The sequence below is a fragment of the Megachile rotundata genome, chromosome 6 (genome assembly GCF_050947335.1).
Source record: "Megachile rotundata isolate GNS110a chromosome 6, iyMegRotu1, whole genome shotgun sequence".
Classification (NCBI taxonomy): domain Eukaryota; kingdom Metazoa; phylum Arthropoda; class Insecta; order Hymenoptera; family Megachilidae; genus Megachile; species Megachile rotundata.
In genome coordinates, this window is record NC_134988.1 from 4,939,107 (window position 1) to 4,966,174 (window position 27,068).

Here is a 27,068-nt window from a genome sequence, read left to right on the forward strand (position 1 = left end):
AACTGATTTATTGAAATTGATTTTGAAATATGTCGTTTTGAATTCAGATTTGATTAAGGAATGAATAACGAACGATTTGCTTTTTAAAACACAATTGAACATAAATAAAATTGAATATCAAATACGAATAAAATTCTTCTTTCTCGACGGCTTGAAAATAGAATTCCTCTTGATCGACGACAACTCCGACGATCACCACATTTTCGGTTCAATTGATTTAATGTAACTATTTTTATTAGTTTAATTGATTATAATATGAAATGAATTACGTCGTAGTGCAAGATCAATTAACTTCGAATTGTTTTGACTTCACCAAATTATTGTTAATGTTTAACCATTCTTAGGCTAATCGTAATTACCCTAAGGCTTTTTGTCGCATGATCCGCAATCTCGCGGTGAATGGTGAGAACTAATTAAACTACAGTTTCAAAAGTGTGTAGTTCACCTTACCCGCCAGAGAGATGGCGCCACTTGTTCTATTTTCGTAAAAAAATTCAATTAATAACGATTTTATGGATTAATACGCTATATATTTATTATGCATTTACTAATATTGATTTTTTGCTGTTTGTAATATATCCCGTGAGACTGAAGATGCGGATTACGTGTTCAGAAAAATTCATACACTATATTGTATCCCGTCAATGATATAGGAAATGATATAAAAATGGCAAACAATTTTCTTTCGAGTCGTCAAGAACAATTCTCTCAAATATTTTTCTTTGCAAAACAGAGCTTATGTGCATAATTTGATCGATATAGGAGAATAACGGTTTTCCGAAAATTCACCCATAATTTAAACGCAAAAATTGAATATTTCTTACGCGAAAACGGGAGTCCCCTTTTATTGGCTCCGTCGTGCGTAGCCATGTGACGCACGCGCTGTTCTCAGCGCGCGAATGAATATAAATTTAAAAAACATTATGGAACTTACAAATTTCAGGAACTACGTATTTTTAGATTTTGAGAGTTTGGAACTTTTCAACTTTGATACATTAAAACTTTAAAATTTTGAAACGTCGATACTTTGAATCTTTTGAAACTTTATATTTTGAAACTCTAGAACTTTGAAACTTAGGGATTATCAAACATTTCACAATTTTAAGAATTTGAAAATTTGACACTTTGGAAAATGTGCATTCTGCTAAATAAGTCTCCAGAAAATTTCTGTAGAACCCTTTCATGCAATACTAAATTTAGATATGCTCGATATTTAAGTGAAGTAAAGTCAGTTTAAATTAGTATAAATTAAAGACAATACGATTGTTAATAAATGTTTATGAAGCAGATCTCTGTAACTACAGTTATATAATATGGTGACATTTGATATGTAACAGGTTAATCACCAGGTTCTTATTCAAGAAAATTCATCTTCTGTAAACATTATTTCAACGTATGTTATGTGTACACAAAAAATGTAGGAAAAATGCAAATGTAATGAGACATATGCCGCATGACGTACCGAATGATTATGCAATTTTGGAAAACATGTTGTTATGTTACTGTACATTGGTATTACATGAGTGTTCCATCATTAATGGAATAATCGTGGAAATTAAAATGTAATTCGAGATCATCGCTATATAATGCAAGGAAGAAAAATTTTTTCTCATTATACGATGGTACACTAAGCCATAATGAATCTTTAAGATGCATCTTGCTTTTCCTTATTATTCGCATTTTTTTAAATGAACCTTTAAAATTTTTCATGAGTACTGTTAGTTGTTAACAATGTCGGTGACTACTTGGCTCATACCGGAAATTTTGAGCGCCGTGATTATCGGAACGATTGGATTATATGTTTATTTCAAATTATTCATATTTAATTTCTGGCGCAAGAGGGGTGTGTTTTACGTGGAACCTAGTTTTCCAACTGGAAATATATTGCCACTTGTTCTGGGGACGAGATCTCAAGGTAAATAAAAAATGAAAAATATAATATTTTACTTAGGCGTTAATTTAAGTATATGCAATTTGATTTTTTGCATCGCATTAAATTATCCTGAGGGGATGGTTAAGATATGAATTTATATGGTTAATTTAAAAGTTGCAAAATTTATATGGTTGAGACATAAGTTGCAAATTTATATGGTTAAAGTTGAAGTTGCAAATTTACATAGTTAAAGTAAAAGTTGCAAATTTATATGGTGAAAGTAAAACTTACAAATTTATATAGCTATGGTAAAAGTTATAAATTTATATGTTTAAGGCATAAATTGTAAATTTATATGGTTGAGACAGAAGTCGTAAATTAATATGGTTAAGACAGAAGTCGTAAATTTTTTCAAAAACTAGAATATTTAAAAAAATAGAAACAATACATATAGTGATATATTTGTCACTATATAGCGAAGCCGTGAAACATCTCGATTATGATATAACAGCATTTACTTTTTCTCAGAAATCAAAGTATAGACTCAATTGTGATATAACGAGGTTGTAAGAGGTCAAAATATTATTATGTCACTCTTCACCGTGACATAATAATAACTTGATCACAATACGTCAAAATGGCTTACTTCAAGTTGATTGGTTTTAAAAAATTTTTCGAAGTGAATTTTTAAAAAATTTTATATGGACCTTTGTAAATATAAAAATAGTTGTAATACGTGCTTTACCTTATATTTACCTTCGTATTTCATTTTTTATATAAGGTAAAGTGGGGTAAGTTCGTAAACGGGACAAGTGCGTATACAGGCTATTTTTATTACAATATGAGCGAAATTTCTCCATTTAGTATGTTTGTTTTCTTGTTTTGTTTCACTATATGCCCTTTTATATTTCAGCTAAGAGTACTTGTTTGAAGTATAGAGTACTTGCATAATGCAGTAAAAAACATTTTATAGCAGATTTGTTAATAATTCTGCTCTTGCCCCATTGCACATAAAATAAAGTTTCAAAGTATTTAACTTCAAGTTACGCTCTTACCCCATTTTCGGGGAAAGTGCAGAGTAGTTGACATTTTAAACAATTTCTAATGAAAATCAAAATGCACAAGGAAAATTAAGGTCCTAGTTAATATTAATTAAATAGTAGTAATTGTGCAAAGCGTTCGATATCGACAGCGTTAAATATTTACATAGCAGACTTACGTATGAGTTACGTGCAAAAAATACTTACGTTTAAATATCAACTTTACAAAAACCAGTCTGCACTTACCTCGCTTCACTTTAAAAGTAAAACGTGTTGTATTATGATTATAGCCGGGACTTGAAAGTGTTAAAATTTTGTGGAGACATCTGCTTGAAAGAGTGATAAGCACACCTGCATTCGACAACTAACGTCAAAGAAAAATATTAACAACTAAAATTTTATAAAAATTTCTTTTCTACAAAAAAAAATAGAAAGTTCTTAAAAAAAACATCAAATTAAAAATAGTTTGCTCAATTACTGTTAATGTGCTTACAGTTTAGTTAATTATTGATTATCAATAAGGAAATTGTTATTTTCAGCTGAATTTACCAAAGACATTTACGATGATACCAAAAAGCATCGTGTTACCGGGATATTTATGTTCAACAAACCATTCTTGGTAGTGAACGATCTAGATTTGATTAGAAACGTGTTAACGAAAGATTTTATGAGCTTCCATGATCGTGGTATATTCTGCAACGAGAAAACAGATCCCCTTTCCGGTCATTTGTTTCAATTACCAGGGAAGAAATGGAGAAATTTACGGGTGAAATTAACGCCAACATTTACATCGGGAAAGCTCAAATCAATATTTCCAGTTTTGCAAGAAAGTGGAGACAAGTTGAGTAAATATTTGGACGATAAAGCAAGCGTCAGAGGAGTAATTGATGTGAAAGACGTTTTCGCGATGTAAGTATTATTAGGAAAACATTAACTTAATATAATATTAATATAATATTTAAATATTTAACACACCTAAAATGTTTATTATACTTTTTGCTTGTCAATAATTCTATGCTGAAAGAGTATCAACCCTTAAAATTAGAATCGAGAGTTTAAATGATTGTTTCATTACTATCAGTGGTATGAAAAAAATGTAAAAAGTAAATTGTGCCTTTCTGAATAACAAATTTTATGAATTTTCAAAAATTTGATTTCTTCAAAAAGTAAATTACTTTCAAAATTGATCGTTTATTAGCATCTTCATTTATCTTTCCCTAGGTATTCCGTAGACATCATAATGTCAGCAGCGTTTGGAATAACGTGCGATAGCTTTAAAAATCCGAACAATGAGTTTAATTATTGGGGTAAAAAAGTGTTCGAGCCTAAACCATTCTGGAATGCGGTTGTTATATGGGCTCCGCAGGTGCTGGATCTACTATCTCTGCCCTTCAACGAAAGGGGTGTTACAAACTTTTTTTTAAAAATGTTTGAGGACACAGTTACATATAGAGAGAACAACAACATTGTCAGGAAAGACTTCTTAAACTTGCTGATACAGTTAATGAAGAATGGATACGTTGACCCTGATGAAAAATCGGACGAACCGAATGTCATGAGTAATTATTATTACAAATATTTATTTACTCTTTTGACGTCTTGTTAGACTTGAGGCTTCTCTTAGTTATAGGTAATTAATAGGGAAAGAAGCATTTTTAATTTGGAAGAATTTAAGAACCCAGGGAGATCTCAGGGAGGTCCCAAAAGCACTTAGAAAGAACTCCCGTTCTGTTAACTAAAAGAATCCTAAATTGACTAGAAAGAATTTTTAAATAACTATTTGTGAAAAATTAAATCTAAATTATGATTAATTTTTCAGAAACGACGGAAACTAAATTGACAATGACAGAAGCTGCGGCACAAGCATTTGTCTTTTATTTAGCTGGGTTCGAAACGTCTTCAACGACGGTAACTTTCTGTTTATACGAATTGGCAATGCATCAAGATATACAGGATAAAGTTCGAGAAGAAATCCGGACCGTTTTGAAGAAACACGGTGAATTATCTTACAATGCCGTGAATGACATGCCATATCTTCACAAAGTGGTTTCAGGTTTGTATCTTCTTTCAAACAATTCATCAACAAAATATAAAATATTTTCACAGTGAAAATATCAATTTATTTTAAACGGTATAATCAAGTTCATTTCTACAAATAGAATTGTATACTGTTTTCTTTTATATTATGTGAAAGTAAATTTCAAGACGAATTCAGTGATATATGATACATATATATTTTGTTAATTATATTGTGCTTATAAAGCGTGTAAAAAATGTACAGCGGAAGTCCGAGGAAGATTCTCAGAGTCCGCCATTGAAATAACGTTACGTGTAACATTTGTAGTTTGACTGTACAGCTTTCATATGAATGATTTCTACTGTTTTTTCACTACTCAATTAAACAATAGTCATCAATTTGTGAAGAAAACTTTTCTAAAAATTTTTAAATATATCATCTGAATGAGGTTATATTTGTTATATACTAGGTTTATTTCTATCTTTCAGAAACATTGAGGAAGTATCCTCCAGTAGTTTTCCTAAATCGTATTTGTACAAAAGATATACAAATAGAAACAACTGATTTTCATATACCTACGGGAACTTCCATATTAATACCTGTGTTTGGTATTCATCGGGATCCTGACATATATCCAGATCCTGATAAATTTGATCCAGAAAGATTCTCTGAAGAGAATGTGAAGGCTAGACATCCTTATGCTTATTTACCATTTGGCGAAGGACCGAGGATTTGTATCGGTGAGTTAAAGAAGAACAATAATACCTTTAATTATTATACCAGGCATGCTATTCGTAAGTAATGAATATTTGTTGCAATAGTGATTATTGTGAAACATATATCACAGTTTTATTTAAGTTAAAAGATGTTCCTTATTTTGTTACAGGATTAAGATTTGGTCTGATACAAACAAAAGTTGGGATAATAAGAAGTTTATTGAAAAATAGATTCAAACTTGCACCAAATACACCAACTTCTTTGGAATTCAAAGAAGGGTCTTTAATATTAATGGCAAAAGGAGGTGTAAACTTAACAATCGAACCAGTGGAATAATTGAAGCGTTAGATAATTTTATATAATTGAAAAATTGTTATATTGTCTGTTAATACTGTTGTACTTACTGAAATATGGCAGTGTACTATTAAATGAATTTTTCTAATGAAATTTATTTAAATTTATTCTGTATTAGAAATTCTTGAAAACTTGAAGACTTTTACAAAAAGTACATAAATCTTTACAACTCTACAATTACTTTTTAACTATATCAGAAAGAACAATACTACTATAATAATAACTATAATAGAATAATAATACTAATTTCTTAAGCGAGGATCAGGAAAGGCAAAGAGAAGGTCTACACAGAAAGCCGGGATAATGGAGTGCAGTTTCTTCGAGTGCACCAAGCCCATGAAGCCTGCTGGGTCCACGCAGGCCACCAGCATCATGAAGTGCACTGCCACCACGCAGTCCCTCAGCATCATGAAGCACGCTTGATGCCAAAAGACTGCTGGGTTCATGAAGAGCACTGGGTGCAAGAAGGGCAGATTCACGAAGTGGTCCATGGGATTCCAGCACAGCTGACTCACGATGCAGTGGTTGTTCAGGGAGATGGGGAACGGGGGCTGGTGCCACTGGCTCGTGTGCCAAAAGCGCAGAGTTGCCAGCATGGTCGAGCGACTGCTTGAGTAGTTTCGTAATCCAGACTTACCGCGGAAAGTTGTTCATCGACGGATTCCGCCTTCGCCTTGGCCTGGCCCACCATAGTTGTCTGTGCAGCCAGTTCGGCTTCAACTTCGGCCGCAGTTTGCGCAGCTCTGTTGACCGTGGCCTGGGCAGCGTACAAAGCTGCTGTGATCACTTGTTCTTGACGCAGAGCTTGCTTGACGCTGCTTCTCGCCGCGCTCACGGCTGTTTCAGCCTGTTGCAATTGCAATTTCTCATTGTCCACCGCTGCGTGGGCGTCTTTGGCCTGTTGCTCCAATTCCTGCACCACGATCTGTTTACATATTAGTTACATATTAGTTTGTAGTAGTAGCCTATCATTTTTATTGTTAGTTGCTTCAAACTTGAAAGAAAGTTCTACCAACTTTCTTGTTTTACCCTTTTCCTTAATTAGTTTTACATTATACGAGTGTAATTTTAGAACAAAAGGCACATTTAGGGGGCTTTTAGTATTGTAGTATTCGTAAATGTGTGAAACTGTGAGTACAAGATGCAGGACCTATTTAGATTAAGAGTTTTTCTAATTCTGAATGATTTTATTTTTCGAAATATTTCAGGACTTTATGCTACTTTATTTCTTGCTTCGAAGTTTTCATGTCTCTTCTCTATTTCATTTCTACTACTATATTATTTTGTTATTTAATTGATTTTTAATGCGCCTTTTACTTTCATATCTTGCGTGAATATTATTTCGAGTTTCGAAGTTTTTGGATCGCCTTGCGATTTCATTTCGATTCTCAGGTTCTTTATCTTTTCAAGATTTTATTTTTGGAACTGAGATTTTTAATGTTTCGTTTTTGTCTTCACTACTTTTGTCTGTGACAGGTTTTATTTTCAAGGACATAATTTTTAATGTTTCATGTTTATCTTAATTACTTTTTTATATTACAGGTTTTAATTTTATGTAAGTAATTTATTTATTCATATGTGTCTTAATTGTATTTATATGTTTCAGGTTTTTATTTTAACGATTCATGTTTGTCTTAATTTTATTCGGATGTTTCAGGTTTTTATTTTAATAATTTGTGTTTGTCTTAATTTCGTTCAGATGTTTCAGGTTTTTATTTTAATTCAGTTAATATAGCTATTTTTATTACTTTAATTGACTATAATTTGAAATGAATGATGTCGTAATGCAAGACCAATTAACTTCGAATTGTTTTGACTTCTCCAAATTATTATCAATGTTCAACCATTCTTAGGCTAATCCTAATTACCCTAAGGGTTTTTATCCCATGATCCGCCATCTAGCAGTGAATGGAAAGAACTAATTAAACTACTGTTTCAAAAGTATGTAGTTCACCCTGTTCGCCGGAGAGATGGCGCCACTTTTTTCCCATTTTAGTAAAAATTCAATTAATATCGATTTTGTTGATTAACGTGCTATATATTTATGATGTATTTATTACTATTGATTTTGTGTTGTTTGCAATATATTCCGTTGATCCGAAGATATGGATTACGTGCTACGAAAAATTCACACACTACATTGTATTTCGTCGATGGTATAGGAAATGACATAAAAATAGCAAACAATTTTCTTTCGAGTCATCAAAAACAATTCTCTTACATATCTTCCTTTGCAAAAAAGAGTTGATTTGCATAATTTGAACGGTATTGGAGCATGACCGTTTTCCAAAGATTTACCCATAGTTTAAATGCAAAAATTCAGTATTTCTTACGCGAAAAGGGGATTCCTCTGTTATGGGCTCTGTCGTGCGCAGCCACGTGAGGCATGCGCTCTTCTCAGCGCGCGAATTAATATGAATTTAAAAAACATTATGAAACTTACAAATTTTGGGATCTATGCATTTTTAGATTTTGAGAGTTTGGAACTTTTGAATTTTGAAATTTTGAAACGTCGATACTTTGAATCTTTTGAAACTTTATATTTTAAAACTCTAGAGCTTTGAAACTCAGGGATTATTAAGCGTTTCATAATTTTAAGAATTTGGAAATTTTACACTTTGGAAAATATAGCTTAATTTGTTTCTAGAAAATTTCCGTAGAACCCTTTCATGCAATACTAAATTTAGATATGCTCGATATTTAAGTGAAGTAGAATTAGTTTAAATTAGTATAAATTAAAGACTATACGATTGTTAATAAATATTTATGAAGCAGATCTCTGTAATTACAGTTATATAATATGGTGACATTGGATATGTGACAGGTTAAACACCAGGTTCATATTCAAGAAAGTTCATTTTCAGTAAACATTGTTACAATGTATGTTATGCGTACACAAAAAATGTAGAAAAAATGCAAATGTAATGAGACACGTGCCGCATGATGTACCGAATGATTATGCAATTTTAGAAAAAATGTGATTAAGTTTTTGTATACTGGTATTACATGAATGCTCATCCATTAATGGAATAGTCGTGGAAATTAAAATGTAATTCGAGATCATTGCTATATAATGCAAGGAAGAGAAATTTTTTCTCATTATACGATGGTACACTAAGCCATAATGAATCTTTAAGACGCATCTTGCTTTTTCTTATTATTCGCATTTTTTTAAATGAACCTTTAAAATTTGTCATGAGTGCTGTTAGTTGTTAACGATGTCGGTGACCACTTGGCTCATACCGGAAATTTTGAGCGCCGTGATTATCGGAACGATTGGATTATATGTTTATTTCAAATTATTCATATTTAATTTCTGGCGCAAGAGGGGTGTGTTTTACGTGGAACCTACTTTTCCAACGGGAAATATATTGCCGCTTATTCTGGGGACGCGATCTCAAGGTAAATAAAAAATGAAAAATATAATATTTTACTTAGGTGTTAATTTAAGTGTGTGCTATTTGATTTTTTTCATTGCATTAAATTATCGTGAAAATATGGTTAAGATATGAATTTATATGGTTAATTTAAAAGTTGCAAAATTTATATGGTTGAGACATAAGTTGCAAATTTATAAAGACAAAAGTCGTGAACTTTTTCAGAAACTAGAATATTCAAAAAGTAGAAACAGTACATGTGGTGATATACATATTTGTCACGATATAGCGAAGTCGTGAAACATCTCAGTTATGATATAACAGCATTTACTATATCTTAGAAATCCAAGTGTTGTCTCAATTGCGATGTAACAAGGTTGCAAGAGATCAAAATATTATTATGCCACCCTTCACCGTGACATAACAATAGCTTGATCATAATACGACAAATGGCTTACTTCAAGTTACTTGGTTTGAGTTAAAGAATTCTTTAAAGTGAATTTTTTACATATTTTGTATGAGCTTTTGTAAATATAAAAACAGTTGTAATATTTCGTGCTTTACCTTAAAATTGACCTTTGTACTTCATTTTTTATTTAAAAGTAAACGTGTTAAATTGTGATTATAGCCTGGCTTCATTAATTCAATTTTTGTGGAGTCATCTGCTTAAAAGAATGATAAACACACCTGTATTCGACAACTAACGTCAAAGAAAAATATTAACAACTAAAATTTTATAAAAATATCTTTTCTACAGAAAAAATTAGAAATTTCTTAAAAAAAAATATTAAATTAAAATTTACTGAATTATTGTTAATTTGCTTACAGTTTAGTTAATTATTAATTAATAATAACGAAATTGTTATTTTCAGCTAAATTTACCAAAGACATTTACGATGATACCAAAAAGCATCGTGTTACCGGGATATTTATGTTCAACAAACCATTCTTGGTAGTGAACGATCTAGATTTGATTAGAAACGTGTTAACGAAAAATTTTATGAGTTTCCACGACCGTGGAATATTCTGCAATGAGAAAACAGATCCCCTTTCCGGGAATTTGTTGCAATTACCAGGGAAGAAATGGAGATATTTAAGGGTGAAATTAACGCCAACATTTACATCGGGAAAGCTCAAATCAATATTTCCAGTTTTGCAAGAAAGTGGAGAAAAGTTGAGTAAATATTTGGACGATAAAGCAAGCGTCAGAGGAATAATTGATGTGAAAGACGTATTCGCGATGTAAGTAATAAAGGGAAACTTTAATATAATATAATTTTAATATAAAAAAATAAAAATATAAAAAAACTTTAATACAACTTTAGTATAACTTTAATATTTAAATATTCAACACGCCTAAAATATTTAATACACTTTTTGTTCATTAACCATTCTATGCTGAAAGAGTAACCACCCTTAAAGTTAAAGTTAAGATATATATTTTTTTGATTACTTTGTAAAAAGTAAATTGTGTCTTTCCAAATAACAAATTCTACTGAATTTTCAAAAATTTGATTTGTTCAAAAAATATATTACTTACTTTCAAAATTGATCGTTTATTATCACTCTTCATTTATCTTTTGTAGGTATTCCGTAGACATTATAATGTCAGCAGCGTTTGGAATAACGTGCGATAGCTTTAAAAATCCGAACAATGAGTTTAATTATTGGGGTAAAAAAGTGCTCGAGCCTAAACCGTTTTGGCTTGCGGTTGGTATATGGGCTCCGCAGGTGCTGGATCTACTTTCTCTGCCTTACACCGAAAGGGGTGTTACAAATTTTTTTTTGAAAATGTTTGAGGATATAGTTACTTACAGAGAAAACAACCACATTGTCAGGAAAGACTTCTTAAACTTGCTGATACAGTTAATGAAGAATGGATACGTCGACTCTGATGAAAAATCAGACGAACCGAATGTTATGAGTAATTATTATTACAAATATTTATTTACTCTTTCGACGTCTTGTTAGACTCGAGGCTTCTCCTAGTTATAGGTAATTAATAGGGAAAGAAATATTTTTAATTTAGGGAAATTTAAGGGAGAACCTAGGGAGACCTCAGGAAGATCGCGAAAGCAGTTAGAAAAACTTCCATTTTGTTAACTAAAAGAATCCTAAATTGACTAGAAAGAATTTTTAAATAACTATTTGTGAAAAATTAAATCAAAATTATGATCAATTTTTCAGAAACGACGGAAACTAAATTGACAATAACAGAAGCTGCGGCACAAGCATTTGTTTTTTATGGAGCTGGTTTCGAAACGTCTTCAACGACGGTAACTTTCTGTTTATACGAATTGGCAATGCATCAAGATATACAAGATAGAGTTCGAGAAGAAATCCGGACAGTTTTGAAGAAACACGGTGAATTATCTTACAATGCCGTGAATGACATGCCACATCTACACAAAGTGGTTTCAGGTTTGTATCTTCTTTCAAACAATTCATCAACAAAATATAAAATATTTTCACAGTGAAAATATCAATTTATTTTAAACGGTATAATCTTGTTCATTTCTAAAAATAGAATTGTATACTGTTTTCTTCTATATTATGTGATAGTAAATTTCAAGACGAATTCAGTGATATGTAATACATATATATTTTGTTAATTATATTGTGCTTATAAAGCGTGTAAAAAATGTACAGCGGAAGTCCGAGGGAGATTCTCAGAGTCCGCCATTGAAATAACGTCACGTGTAACATTTGTAGTTTGACTGTACAGCTTTCATATGAATGATTTCTACTGTTTTTTCACTACTCAATTAAACAATAGTCATCATTTTGTGAAGAAAACTTTTCTAAAAATTTTTAAATATATCATCTGAATGAGGTTATATTTGTTATATACAAGGTTTATTTCTATTTTTCAGAAACATTGAGGAAATATCCTCCAGTAGTTTTCCTAAATCGTATTTGTACAAAAGATATACAAATAGAAACAACTGATTTTCATATACCTACGGGAACTTCCATATTAATACCTGTGTTTGGTATTCATCGGGATCCTGACATATATCCAGATCCTGATAAATTTGATCCAGAAAGATTCTCTGAAGAGAATGTGAAGGCTAGACATCCTTATGCTTATTTACCATTTGGCGAAGGACCGAGGATTTGTATCGGTGAGTTAAAAAAGAACAATAATATCTTCAATTATTATACCAGGCATGCTATTCGTAAGTAATGAATATTTGTTGCAATAGCGATTATTGTGAAACATATATCAAAGTTTTATTTAAGTTAAAAGATGTTCCTTATTTTGTTATAGGATTAAGATTTGGTCTGATACAAACAAAAGTTGGGATAATAAGAAGTTTATTGAAAAATAGATTCAAACTTGCACCAAATACACCAACTTCTTTGGAATTCAAAGAAGGGTCTTTAATATTAATGGCAAAAAGAGGTGTAAACTTAAGAATCGAATCAGTGGAGTAATTGAAGCGTTAGATAATTTTATATAATTGAAAAATTGTTATATTGTCTGTTAATACTGTTGTATTTACTGAAATATGGCAGTGTACTATTAAATGAATTTTTCTAATGAAATTTATCTAAATTTATTCTGTATTAGAAATTCTTGAAAACTTGAAGACTTTTACAAAAAGTACATAAAACTTTACAACTCTACAATTACTTTTTAACTATATCACAAAGAACAATACTACTATAATAATAACTATAATAGAACAATAATACTAATTTCTTAAGCGAGGATCAGGAAAGGCAAAGAGAAGGTGTACAAAGAAAGCCTGTACCATTTCAACAATGTTTTATTTCGCAGTCTGATATCTGGAATATAACAATATTACATTACTTCTGAAAAAAGGTAACAACTAGATTCCACTAAAACGTCCAAACTGAAGGAACCTAGTACCGGTACCCTTTGAGGTCCAAACTGTCAGATGGCAAAGCATTGGCTAAGCTCAGCAACTGTGAACGTTGGAGTTCGCTGGGATAATGGAGTGCAGTTTCTTCGAGTGCACCAAGCCCATGAAGCCTGCTGGGTCCACGCAGGCCACCAGCATCATGAAGTGCACTGCCACCACGCAGTCCCTCAGCATCATGAAGCACGCTTGATGCCAAAAGACTGCTGGGTTCATGAAGAGCACTGGATGCAAGAAGGGCAGATTCACGAAGTGGTCCATGGGATTCCAGCACAGCTGACTCACGATGCAGAGGTTGTTCAGGGAGATGGGGAACGGGGGCTGGTGCCACTGGCTCGTGTGCCAAAAGCGCAGAGTTGCCAGCATGGTCGGCCACATGCGCAGCCGCAGCTGCAGCATTGTTTTGCGCAGCCGCAGCCGCGGTGGCGGCTTTTTGAGCGGCTGCTTGTGTAGTTTCGTAGTCCAGACGCACCGCAGAAAGTTGTTCATCGACGGATTCCGCCTTCGCCTTGGCCTGGCCCACCATGGTCGTCTGGGCAGCCAGTTCGGCTTCAGCTTCGGCCGCTGCTTGCGCAGCTCGGTCGGCCGTGGCCTGGGCAGCGTTCAAAGCTGCTGTGATCACTTGTACTTGATGCAGAGCTTGCTTGGCGCTGCTTCTCGCCGCGCTCGCGGCTCTTTCAGCCTGTTGCAGTTGCAATTTCTCATTGTCCACCGCCACGTGGGCGTCTTTGGCCTGTTGCTCCAATCCCTGCACCACGATCTGCTTGCCGGTGAGAGCCGCGGCCGCTGTAGCCGCCGACTGGGCTGCGGCCTGGGCTAATGTATTTTTCGCGACATACGCAGCCTGGCCGGCGGCCGTTTGCTGATTACTCAGCTGCGTGTGAGCCTGTTCGGCCGCGCCTTTCGCGATACTGGCCAAAGGACCTCCAACGCTTAGACCTGGATGTGAAAGCCCGCGGCCATGAGAGAGCGGACCCGGCGCTAGAACGGGAGCAGCCTCTGCGTAGGAAACAGGATCCGCGATTCCTAACTCTGGTTCAGCGGCGTACTCGTATTTGTATTCTGCTTGGCGGGGCTGGGCCTCCTTTTTGCTTGGACCACCGTGCGCCAGACAGACGCAGGCCAGGAATATCACAATCTTGTTCATGGCTTGGGTTTGCACAGTTATTCTTGTGGGTTATCGATCTTCTGTAACAAGGAAATTGCAGACTTTTAATTCGTATTTTGAAGAGTTTTATTTACCTCTGGATGCAGGGTTATTCGTCTGCTATTTCTAGTCTTTGGGACTTGGAGACTTTTAGATTTTCGGACTTTGATATTTTTGGATTTTGGGACTTTAGGATCTTAAAACTTTGGCACTTTTTGGAAACTGTGGATTTTGGCGAATTTTGAAATATTGGAATTATGGGACTTTTGAGATTTAAAGCTATAGGATTTTGGAGCTTTAGGATTATAGGATTCTAAAACTTTTGAACATTGAAACCTTGGAATTTCAAGCTTTGAAACTTCTTGACTTTTGAAATTTTGGAATCTAGAAATATTGTAACTTCGGTAATTTGTTTCATATCTGGAGACCTTGGGACTTTGAGATCTTAGGGTTTGGACTCCGCAACCTTGTGGTTTTGAAATAGTGCGTCACGACTGAAAAATGGTCGTTGTAAAAGTGGCTTTCAGAAATTTTGAAAGGTTTTAAGCCTTGAACATATAGTCACTTAGGTAAAAATGTACAAATGCAGAAACACAATGCTAGGTCAATATAAGCACATACTAGGACAAAAGTATCCTGCAATGGCACACAAAGGTTAAAAGACAGAATTGCGTTGTAGTTATACAATGGTAGGAAAATGGCGAAGGACAGAGCTATGTGGGTGACTCCTACAGCTTTTTTCTGCAAATTCCTTCGCTGCATATTTGGAATTGAAAGTAGGTAATAGACATAATAGGTGGAGTATGCTTGCGTCTTTTCGTGCATTCCTGTTTCAAATGTACCTTTCACATTTTAGTCCGTATTAGTCATAGAATATAAATAAGGTTATGCAGCAGGGTTAGGTCTACTATATTATTCAAATGAAAATTCTTACAAAATTTATTAGCAATAAATTGGTCGGTATTATCTGGTTGAATTTTTAATGAATGGTTATTACTCTAATTGCTAAGGAACTATCATTCGTGATCTTTCAGAGATACTGCAAGATCACATTCTTGCAGATTATTAATGACGCACGTCTCCCTCCATTTCGGTGCAACTCTGTCGCAATTTTGCGGCTCAAAACTAAATTTCCAGTTCCGTCGCGGTCTGAAAAGCAATGCGTGCATATAAACACGCAATTATGTCGATGTATGTAGATATTCGTTGCGTGTGACTCTGCAATATGACGCGGCCATGTTTGTCCGATCAGAAAACGTCTCTTAAACGTTTCTTTCAGCCATCATCATTTCATTATTTCATCATAAATAATCACAATTTTTAACATTCAATATTCCTATGAGGGTAACATTTGTGTTAAAATAATTAAAAATTTTTATTGGTATTCAAGCTATGCGTGTTTGATGAAATTGTAGCTTTTTTAATTTTGTATTGAAGAAGAAATTGTGTGGAATTGTTTTGTATTTCCAAAAAATCATGAACTTTATAATTAATAAGAAGACTATAATTAAGTAGAAATAAAATACAAAATGGTTGACAGTCGCCTCAAGAATGTAATTAAAAACAGAAACAAGTATTAAATTTTATGTTTTATTTGTATGAATGAGTATAACAAAGGATGTATTCTTTTCAACAATTAATTGTGTTAAGAAAGTAGCATAATTAGCTGGAAACAAAAGGTGTAGATGGTTTAGATGACCTTGATTGTCACATTTATGTTTAACAGACACGGTGAATCATAATGTATGCAATGTGTAAATGAAAGTATACTGAAACATAATCCTTTGTAGTCGAATACTTTAGTATCGAATATAAATCTTGGCGTAAATGAATAATACCTTTTTACATGCACTCGTTACTTTGCACACTCACAATCCTAATTATAAATTAAACAAATAAAATTATAGAATTTACAGCAATTACCATTATAGAATAAATAAAGCTGTTTATTTAAATAAATATTTAACTACTGTTATTAATAAACAGTTATATAATTTGGTAATGTTTATAATATTTTAGTGAAAATTAACTATAATAGAAAACAATAAAAAGCATTAATTTATTAAACTTTCTATTATAAATCAGCTTGAATTTGACTAGTTGAAATTGATGTGTTAATTATAGAACTTGATATTAATAAAGAATTTTCATTTATTTAATTACTTATGTATACAATTTATCCAAACAAGTCATTTATATTTATAATAAATAGAATTTTATTTTTAATACGCTTTTAATTTGATTAAACCATTAGATAAGGATTAGATGATTAAAAGCGTAACTAGAGGAAATAATAACCAGAAAAATATTTCTGTTTTTCCAAAAATAATTTCCAAAAAAACAAACTTCTTCCACAACAACAAAACTCGTGAATTCCGTCATAAAAATATGAATAATAATGTTTAATAAAGCGAGATTATGTATAAAATTCAGCCGTACATTTTGGTACAAACGGTAGTTAAAATGTTAATAAACAAAATTTATTAATTAGTTTTTATTATTTATGATTTATATGTCAACTAGATACGTTAATATAAAAGAATAAAGTAGTATAAAAAAAAAAACAAAATTATTTCATATTATAGTGTGAATAATTGGGAATGTTTAAAATATTATTTTTCGGTGAAATATTTTTAGGCGGTCGTTAATCACGAAAGGGAATTATAAACGATTTATTGTTGCAAATTGTTAGTACTCACGTAGAGTGGAACCAGTCGGGCGTTTAAGGGACCAGTGTTCTTCAGGCTCGAGAAAACAACTAACTGATACCACTTACCTGATCATCGAAGCTCTTATAGGTCTGTATTCTAACGAAACGATAGTATAGTTGTTACGGAGGGGTTGGGGATACTGAGAATAACGACTAACTTGCTGTCTCTAATTTTTTTGGTGAGTTTCGGATTAAACATAATAAATTCACTGAAGAATTAATTTTATTGACAAATACATAATATATTAATTTTTTTACGGAAATTACAATTCTATCATTTTTATAAGGTAACAATTGTGTAATTTAAAAATTGTATTATTAAAAAGTTAATAATTATGCAATTTAGTAATTATAATTATAGTAAGTTAATAATTGTACAACTTAATAAATGTGCAAATTAATAATTGCAATTATAATAACTCAATAATTGTGCAATTAAGTAAATGTATTTATAATAAGTTAATGATTGCACAATTTAATAATTGCAGTTGTAATACGTCAATAATTGTGCAATTAAGTAATTGTATTTATAGTAAGTTAATAATTGTGCAATTTAATAATTGCAATTATAAGAAGTTAATAATTGTGCAATTAAGTAACTGTATTTATAATAAGTCAATAATTGTGCAATTAAGTAATTGTATTTATAATAAGTTAATAATTGCACAATTTAATAATTGTGATTGTAATAAGTTAATGATTGTGCAATTTAATAATTGCAATAATTACTTTTTAGTAAATGTAACTATAATAAGTTAATAATTGCATTCAATAATTGTAATAATTGCGATTTAATAAATATAACGATAATAAATCAATAACTATAATCATTGTATTAAAAAATTGTAACAATTGTATTTAATAACTGTAATAATTACGGCTTAATACTTTTAATGAATTGCAATTAATTAACAATTGTAAATTTAATAATTTTAATAAACCCCCCAAAACAAGTAGCACTATTAATCTCTTAACTGCCACATAACCACATTACAGTTTCAAATAAATACATTAATTATTCATCATAATTTATAATTAACTAAATTAATTATCATAAATAATAATTAATTATTACAAATAATGATTAACTACATTTCTTGAAATACGATAATAGTATAAAAATTTTAAACAACACTGTATAATTTTACACTCTCGATTCGATACAACCGCGTTTCACTCGTTTCTTTTGTCAATGTGTGTCTACGCATCGTATTAATTAAAAATTATATTCTACCCTCATTAACTCTATGATGATTTATACGAATTACAACCCCGCATTGACCTAAATCGTATAATATCAGAATGTATATTTTTTACATTCTATACATCGGTGAGTATTTATTAAGAAACTTACTAAATTCTCTTTCGTTCTAACCAAATTTTTTTCCTGCAGCATTATTGACCTTCGAAAGTTTTGACTGTGGAAGAGTTCATAAAGTTCCAGTTACTTTAGTAAGTTTAATCGATTATTGATTAACGAGGTATCATAATCGTGACGCTTTCGTAGAATCAAAGAGAAGTGCGATACGTCGACGGTCCAAATTGTGCTAACGGCGGATCTAGTGGTAATCACAAGAAACCTGGTGAAAAAAGTAGTGTGTTAGCACAGAAAGCTGCGCAAGAAGCTAAAGCGGCCTCTGAGGCTCAGAATATTGCTGGACAGCAAGCTGCTCGTCAAGTACTCATCGCATTTTTTAATTATAAATATAAAAACGTCAGATCAGATTGCGAGGATGTTCGGGTTCCCCCTAAATGTTGTGTGCAAAACATAATTTATACGTTAAAAGGAATTTCTATAGCGTAAAAAATTTGTTCACGAGTTGGATTTTGGTGTTTTATCTTTTTGACATGGAAATTGGAGACTTTGGAATTTTGAGAATTTTGTAATTTAAAAATTTCCAATTTTATAACTTTGCAATCTTAGATTTTCGGAATTTTGGGGATTTGGGGATTTGGGGATTTGGGGATTTGGGGATTTGGGGATTTGGGGATTTGGGGATTTGGGGATTTGGGGATTTAGGAATTTGGTGATTTAAGGATTTAGGGATTTAGGGATTTGAGAATTTGGAAATTTAGGGATTTAGGGATTTGGAGATTTGGTGATTTAGGGATTTAGGGATTTAGGGATTTTGGGATTTTAGGATTTTGGGATTTGGGGATTTGGGGATTTAGAGATTTGGGAATTTGACGATTTTTGTATTTGGGGTTTAGAGATTTTAGGATTTGGAAATTTGAGAATTTAGAGATTGGAGGATTAATAGATTTGGGGATTTGGGGATTTGGGGATTTGAGAATTTAGGGATTTAGGGATTTGGGGATTGAGGAATTTAGAGATTTAGGGTTTTGGACATTTGGAGATTAAGGAATTTAGGGATTTGGAGATTTAGGAATCTAGGGATTTGAGGATTTGGGGATTTGGGGATTTGGGGGTTTGGGGATTTGGGAATTTAGGGATTTAGGGATTTGGGGATTTGGGGATTTGGGGATTTGGAGATTTAGGAATTTAAGAATGTAGGGACTCAGGTATATAGGAATTTGAGAATATAGAAATTGAAAAATTAGGTAATTTGAAAATCTAGTATTTTGAAAGTTCGTAGCCTTAAAAATTTGGGACTTTGTAAGTTTGAGAGCTTTTTAATCTTAAGATTTAAGAATTTTTGAATTATGTAGTCGCGGAATTGGGGGATTTATGAATTTCAGGATATAGAATTTGAGAATATAGAGATTTGAAAATTAGATAATTTGAAAATGAAAGATTCTGTCATTTTGACATCTTAAACATTTTTAATTGTAGAACTTTGAAAAATAATTCTACATATCAATATATCTAATAAATACAAATAAAAATTTACAAAAAATTACCATTTTGGAAAGTGTGCCCACATAATAGTTTGAGAACCTTTATCTGTTACACAAAATGGGGGAAGTCCCATGTCCCTGACTATCTCTTCGATATTGAAGTACAACAAATCTTAAAATATTCTATGTATTCTACAAATGATATAAATAATGTAAACATACAATTTAACAGGTAAAAACGCAACTTGCCGAAAAGGCAGTGCAGGCTGCGAAAGCTGCACAGGATGTACTAACAAGAAAGAAATTAATAGTGGAGCAATTACAAGAAGAAGTGAGAGAGGCTCAATCGGTAGTTCAAGAAGAATCCTCGTCTTTACAACAAGAACAATCTAACCTGAATGCTGCTATGCAAGCTGCGAGGCAGTCTCAAGATCAGGTGACATTATTCAATTGAATCAGTAGAAGTAGAACAAAAAACTGTTCTCGTTACGCCGATTCAGGCACTTTTACTTTTCTAACATGTATATTGTATTATTCACACACTTTTTGCGTTTTCTTATGAACTATCGACATTAAAAACCTAGTTAATTCAATATCGAAAATGAAATACCTTGTTGGTATGTTACAGGTTACCTTTGATGAAAATTGTATAATATTTATTTGTTTAATTAATTAATGACGCGTGTGTTTATTCTTTCATTTTATTTGTTTATTTATTTACTTATTTCTTAATTTAGTTACTTATTTATTCACTTATTTGGCCATTCATTATTTGTTTTTTTACTTATTCGCTCATTTATTATTTGTTCAGTCATTTACTACTTTATTTACATATTTTACCATTTACTTATTTACCTATATGTTCAATCATTTATTTAATGTGCAGAGATATTTTTGTCAATGTCACAACATAATCAGTTTATTTTTCTTTCATTGTAACATTTGTTACAAAATTTTAATATTGTACCAAACCTCTTTATCAGAGGTCCTCTTAAAGTACTAGGTTGGTACTACACGTAACCTAACCTAATGTATACGTAACCTAACATACAACTCTGAAAAATCTCTCAAACAAAATTATTTGAAAGAAGTATATTAACTTAATTTCCTTTAGCAATATTTAAAAATTTATATTAACAACATTCTCTAAAAAAAAATGCAATATTTTGTACTAAATTATATATATCATTACTTTCATATTTTTACGAGAGTTCCACAAAAGCAATTGAATAATCCTTTCAAGTAATTTATTAAAACATTCATGCAAAACTGCAAAATACTTTACACTAATAATATTTTAATTAAAAGAAAAAAAATTTAACCTAACCTATTTTTAAGGGATTCCCCAAACGATCTGCCAATTTTAATAAATTCAATTGTTTACAATAGTAAAAGTGGTCGATAATTTTAAAAGGAAGGTAAAATTCTAACAATCGAATAAGTTCGATAGAATAAATATATATGCAAATACTTTCATAGAAACTGAGTTCCTTTATGAATCATTATGTTATTTCTGTACGTAACGTCCTTACGAGCTATCCGGCACCATTCTCAACGTTCGAAGGAAAAATACACAACACTCGTCGAAGTCGATTACCTTACTTTTCTTTCTCCTCTGATTTATTTGTACAGTTAAAGACGCTAACGCACGCCGTGCAAACGGCCAAAGCGAATGCTGCGAACGCTCAAGCTGCCGCAAATGGAGCACAAAAATCTATGAGGGACAAAGAGGATTTGGTGGAAGCAGCCAAAAGACGGGTCGAAGAACTGTCGAATCAGCTGAGAATGGCTAGACAGGAACTTGCCAATACCAATAGAGCGGCTGCTAAAGCGAGCGCCGCTGCCACAGAGGCGAAAGCCAATGCCAATAGAAACAAAAGACGACTGGAGAATATTCGGAGAACTAGACACATGAAACGGTGATTTTATACATATTATAAACTGTTATTTTTTACCTTTCTTTTTTGGATTTGTAATTTTAGGGTTACTTGTAACGATAATTATATGATATTGCATTTTAGGTTGATTTGGAGATGTGTTTGGAGATGATTTCCAAACTTTAGGATTACTAAACTTTAAATTTTCAAAGTTCCAAAATTCTGAATCTTTAAATTTTAGAATTTCTTACTTTCCAAATTTTTAAGTTGCTCAGACTCTAAATTTTTAATTTTCAAAACTTCTAAACCCTCAAATCTCCAAATCTCCAAATTTTGAAATTTCCAAATTTCCAAACTTCCAAGTTTCCAAATTTTCAAATTTCCAAATTTCCAAATTTCCGAATTTCCAAATTTCCGAATTTCCGAATTTCCAAGTTTCCAAGTTTCCAAGTTTCCAAATTTCCAAATTTCCAAATTTTCAAATTTCCAAATTTCCAAATTTTCAAATTTTCAAATTTTCAAATTTCTAAATTACTAAATTACTAAATTACTAAATTACTAAATTACTAAATTACTAAATTACTAAATTACTAAATTACTAAATTACTAAATTACTAAATTACTAAATTACTAAATTACTAAATTACTAAATTACTAAATTACTAAATTACTAAATTACTAAATTATTAAATTACTAAATTACTAAATTGCTAAATTTCCAAATTTCCAAATTTCCAAATTTCCAAACTTCCGAATTTCCGAATTTCCGAATTTCCAAGTTTCCAAGTTTCAAAATTTTCAAATTTCCAAATTTCCGAATTTCCACATTTCCGAATTTCCAAGTTTCCAAATTTCCAAATTTCCAAATTTTCAAATTTTCAAATTTTCAAATTTTCAAATTTCTGAATTACTAAATTACTAAATTATTAAGTTACTAAATTTCCAAATTTCCAAATTTCCAAATTTTCAAATTTTTTAATTTTCAAATTTCCAATTCTCCAAATTTCTAAATTTCTAAATGTCTAAATTTCTTAACCATTAAATTTTTTAATTTCTGTTTTCCAATTTTAAATCTACAAATTTACCAATCCATAAATAAGTTACTTGCAATTAATATACATACATTATCAGTAAATTATTATCAATATGACCGGTATTTCAATGTTATTAGTAAATATTGATATCTCTAGAACATCAACAGTATACATTAATCCCGAACTCTCCATTTTGTATATCAAGTGGCCATTTTGAAACCCACAAATAGCACCCACATATCATCTTAAAATTTAAAGCTTGATAACGGTGTCTACATAAACGTTTTATCACTATTAATGATAAAAAACAATCTCCCAAACATTATAATCAAATAAAACTTACTCATACAAACATAATAATTACATTAATTTATATATTTTACAGATGCGTGCATAATTGAGAGAGGATCAGTGAGAAGAAGAATATAAATATTATATTGTACTTACTAAATAGATGTAAATCAATTGATAGCGATACTAATATATATGCAGATTTGAGCAGCAGACATACAGGGTGTTTCCCGACAGTTTCTTTTATTTTCTACTTCCTAGCAAAGGGTCATTACGTCAATAATCTTTTATCGGTGGGCGCTTTCAGTCACGTTCACTGACATTTACATGGAAACCGTGACTTACCAATACTAAGGCGTCGTTATGCTTCAGCGAACTGAGTCCTTTCTAGATCAAAATGCAATGACGCACTTGCACGGTGATCGTACAAAACTGACTAGCCATTTTCAATGCAGAAAAAAATTATGTGTTCATTGATCGTGATTCTTTGCCATTTGAAACGTATAACTTGCATATCAATAAATTGACTTCGCACATTTCTCATTTTTTTAAATAATATAATAGCTATGTACTATTGTGTGCACTTTGTACTAACGATAGAAAGATTGTTTTATTATTTACATAAATAAATTGTTGTAAGAATTATCGTGCATTCGGAACAGAATATTTTTAAGGCGAAAATAAAATGTGCACCATTATTTTTCTTTTGATTGGTTCTTCTATAATGGAAATGCACAATATTTTATTCTTTTCTAGGAGATTCTTTAGAACATTTTAAATAAAAAGGTGTTATGGTACAATGCTGTCAAAGTGAATGATTCGAGAGACATTTGAAGTTTTCACATAATGTTTTTTAAATTCATATTAATTCGCGCGCTGAGAACAGCGCATGCGTCACCTGGCTGCGCACAACGGAGTCAATAACAGAGGAATCCCCTTTTTGCGTCAGAAATACTCAATTTTTAATCGACTTCGAAAAAGGAGGAGGTTACTCAATTCGATTAGTATATATATATATATTTTTTTCTATGTATGTTCGCCGATTACGCCTAGCTGGATGGACCGATCGGAATGAAACCTTTTGCATCTGGTAGGTTCTGACTCCTCATTAGTACCATTACCAAAATATTTTTCATTTTTTAATTGCAAAGTATTGTTATTGCAAAAAAACCGGCAACTTTTGAAATAAACTTTTCTCGATTTTAGTGCGCTTTTAATATGTTGCCAGGGGCATGATTCTGAACAATTTTGTTCATATAAAAATTTCACGGAAAGCTTTAGTTTTCGAGATATTAGCGAAAAATTGTTGTTAACTTTTGAAATCAACTTCGAACGATTTTAATATCCTTCGAATATGTTGTTAAGGGCGTGGTTCTGGACAACTTTTTCCTTATGCATAATTGACGGTAAACTTTAATTTTCGTGATATTAGCGAAAAACTATTATTATTAATATTAGTGGAACGCCCCGTGCTATGCACGGGAAAGACAAGAAAGGGAAATTACAATGCACTGTACCAAAACACTAACTAAGCTTTGCCGCTTTGACACGCAACTTATGCAGCAAGATGAGTTCACATTGAGGTTGGTGTATTATTCCCATTGCTTGGTACAGTCTCCGTATCGTTCTAAAAATGCATCAATTTGATTTGTTAGAAAATTTGTTGCGCAGGATCTGCTATTATTTTACGGATACCTTGACTCTTTCGCAGTTCTAAACCGTAAGTGATACACATGCGCAGTAAATTTTTGCAAAGAAAGTTAACAAAGAACAAATGGATGAAGCACCCTCAATCCTGATGTAATTAGTTTGTACTTGTCCCTGAAAAAGTGTCACTTATTTTTTTTCTATGCATATTCGCCGGTTTTTTCCTAGGTGGATGGTCCGATCGGAACAAGGCCTTTCGCATCTTGTAGAGTCTGACTCCCCATTGGTACCATTACCAAAAATGTTTTCATTTTTTAGTTGCAAAGGATTATTGTTGCAAAAAAAATTGAAAAACGAATATCCATGTTGTCTTTTACTTAATTATGCTTATGGCATTTACGCAGACAAAAAAAATGCCCGGAACAACTGTCTCACAGTATCCTATACAATTCTCCCCATTCCACTAAAAAGCGTGAAATAAAATAATTTTAAGAAAAAAAATACGCCGACTTCAAAATGCACTAAAAAGTATAAAATAATTTCTATTTCCTAATGAAGTAATTTCTATTTCATTCAACCATACAATTACGTCACAGATATGAATGAAACCTATTTACTCGTTAGGTAGTATATTAAATACATTTCAACCTTTTCGGAGGCGGCGCAAAATTAAAAACACCTCAGTAAACGTAGCTGCCAATAACCAGTTGATTGTGGTATGGCGTATTGGAAATTAATAAATCCTGAGAAAGAATACGAACCATTATAGATATATCTGGTAATATACGTAAATGTAACGACTGCATCTTCATTTCGCAACGTTTCTGATATAAATGAAATTAAATCGACTTCGTTCGCATGTGGAAGCCATGGATCTAAGAATCTATAAACGGAACCCACGACGCAGGAATTACCAAATTTGCGGCAGATGAGCTCTATCTTTATATTATATGCGACGATCGAGTTTTTTCGTCGCATACTCTATGAATCTAGAATCTAGATAGACCATAGTTACATTCTATACGAACTAACACCTACTTCGCGGCGTGCTGTCGAGTTATATGTATAGAAAAAAAAATAGCTATACAAGCTTTGCCTATGTTCGGCTGTCCAAAGGTTGACATGTTCAAGAAAATCTTTTAATTTTGCGCCGCCTTCGAAAAGGTTGAAATGTATTTAATATACTACCTAACGAGTAAATAGGTTTCATTCATATCTGTGACGTAATTGTATGGTTGAATGAAATAGAAATTACTTCATTAGGAAATAGAAATTATTTTATACTTTTTAGTGCATTTCGAAGTCGGCGTATTTTTTTTCTTAAAATTATTTTTTGCGTTTAAATTATGGGTGAATCTTCGGAATACCGTTATTCTCCAATATCGATCAAATTACGCAAATAAGCGTTGTTTTGCAAAGAAAGATATTTGAGAAAATGGTTCTTGACGACTCGAGAGAAAATCGTTTGCCATTTTTATGTCATTTCCTATATCATCGACGGGATACAATATAGTGTGTGAATTTTTCTGAACACGTAATCCGCATCTTCAGTCCCACGGAATACATTACAAACAGCAAAAAATCAATATTAATAAATGCATAATAAATATATAGCGTATTAATCCATAAAATCGTTATTAATTGAATTTTTACGAAAATAGAACAAGTGGTGCCATCTTTCCGGCGGATAAGGTGAACTACACGCTTTTGAAACTGTAGTTTAATTAGTTCTTACCATTTACCGCTAGATGGCGGATCATACGACAAAAACTCTTAGGGTAATCAGGATTAGCCTAAGAATGGTTAAACATTAACAATAATTTGGTGAAGTCAAAACAATTCGAAGTTAATTGATCTTGCACTACGACGTAATTCATTTCATATTATAATCAATTAAACTAATAAAAATAGTTATATTAAATCAATTGAACCAAAAATGTGGTGATCGTCGGAGTTGTCGTCGATCAAGAGGAATTCTATTTTCAAGCCGTCGAGAAAGAAGAATTTTATTTGTATTTGATATTCAATTTTATTTATGTTCAATTGTATTTTAAAAAGCAAATCGTTCGTTATTCATTCCATAATCAAATCTGAATTCAAAACGACATATTTCAAAATCAATTTCAATAAATCAGTTATTTTTGAAAGTATTAATTAATTGACTATTTTAAATATAGAAAAACACTCTCTATAAAAATGTAGTGATCATCAGAGTCATCGTCGATCAAGAAGAATTTCATTTTCAAGCCATCGATAAAAAAGATTTCTATTTATATTTGACATTCAATTTTATTGTTC

At 31.8% G+C, this 27,068-nt stretch overlaps 3 protein-coding genes across 3 annotated transcripts; 2 read left to right on the forward strand and 1 right to left on the reverse strand.

The window, feature by feature from the left end:
* The first annotated feature begins 1,609 nt into the window (after nucleotides 1-1,609).
* Nucleotides 1,610-12,991, forward strand: LOC100879473 (uncharacterized). Its single transcript, XM_076532867.1, has 13 exons — nucleotides 1,610-1,915; nucleotides 3,453-3,822; nucleotides 4,135-4,472; nucleotides 4,733-4,966; nucleotides 5,419-5,670; nucleotides 5,817-5,981; nucleotides 6,257-6,564; nucleotides 9,211-9,403; nucleotides 10,251-10,620; nucleotides 10,965-11,302; nucleotides 11,566-11,799; nucleotides 12,252-12,503; nucleotides 12,650-12,991. The coding sequence occupies exons 1-13, from the start codon at nucleotides 1,732-1,734 to the stop codon at nucleotides 12,814-12,816; spliced, it is 3,405 nt and encodes a 1,134-aa protein (XP_076388982.1). The 5' UTR covers nucleotides 1,610-1,731; the 3' UTR covers nucleotides 12,817-12,991.
* Nucleotides 12,992-13,133: 142 nt separating this feature from the next.
* Nucleotides 13,134-17,201, reverse strand: LOC100879693 (uncharacterized). The gene is made up of 2 exons (XM_003700242.3): nucleotides 17,112-17,201; nucleotides 13,134-14,453 (listed from the first exon to the last, which is right to left on the reverse strand). The coding sequence occupies exon 2, from the start codon at nucleotides 14,410-14,412 to the stop codon at nucleotides 13,249-13,251; it is 1,164 nt and encodes a 387-aa protein (XP_003700290.3). The 5' UTR covers nucleotides 14,413-14,453; nucleotides 17,112-17,201; the 3' UTR covers nucleotides 13,134-13,248.
* Nucleotides 17,202-18,294: 1,093 nt separating this feature from the next.
* Nucleotides 18,295-23,342, forward strand: LOC100879803 (uncharacterized). Its single transcript, XM_012298323.2, has 6 exons — nucleotides 18,295-18,452; nucleotides 18,516-18,574; nucleotides 18,630-18,800; nucleotides 20,154-20,357; nucleotides 21,554-21,840; nucleotides 23,218-23,342. The coding sequence occupies exons 1-6, from the start codon at nucleotides 18,425-18,427 to the stop codon at nucleotides 23,231-23,233; spliced, it is 765 nt and encodes a 254-aa protein (XP_012153713.1). The 5' UTR covers nucleotides 18,295-18,424; the 3' UTR covers nucleotides 23,234-23,342.
* Nucleotides 23,343-27,068: the final 3,726 nt, after the last annotated feature.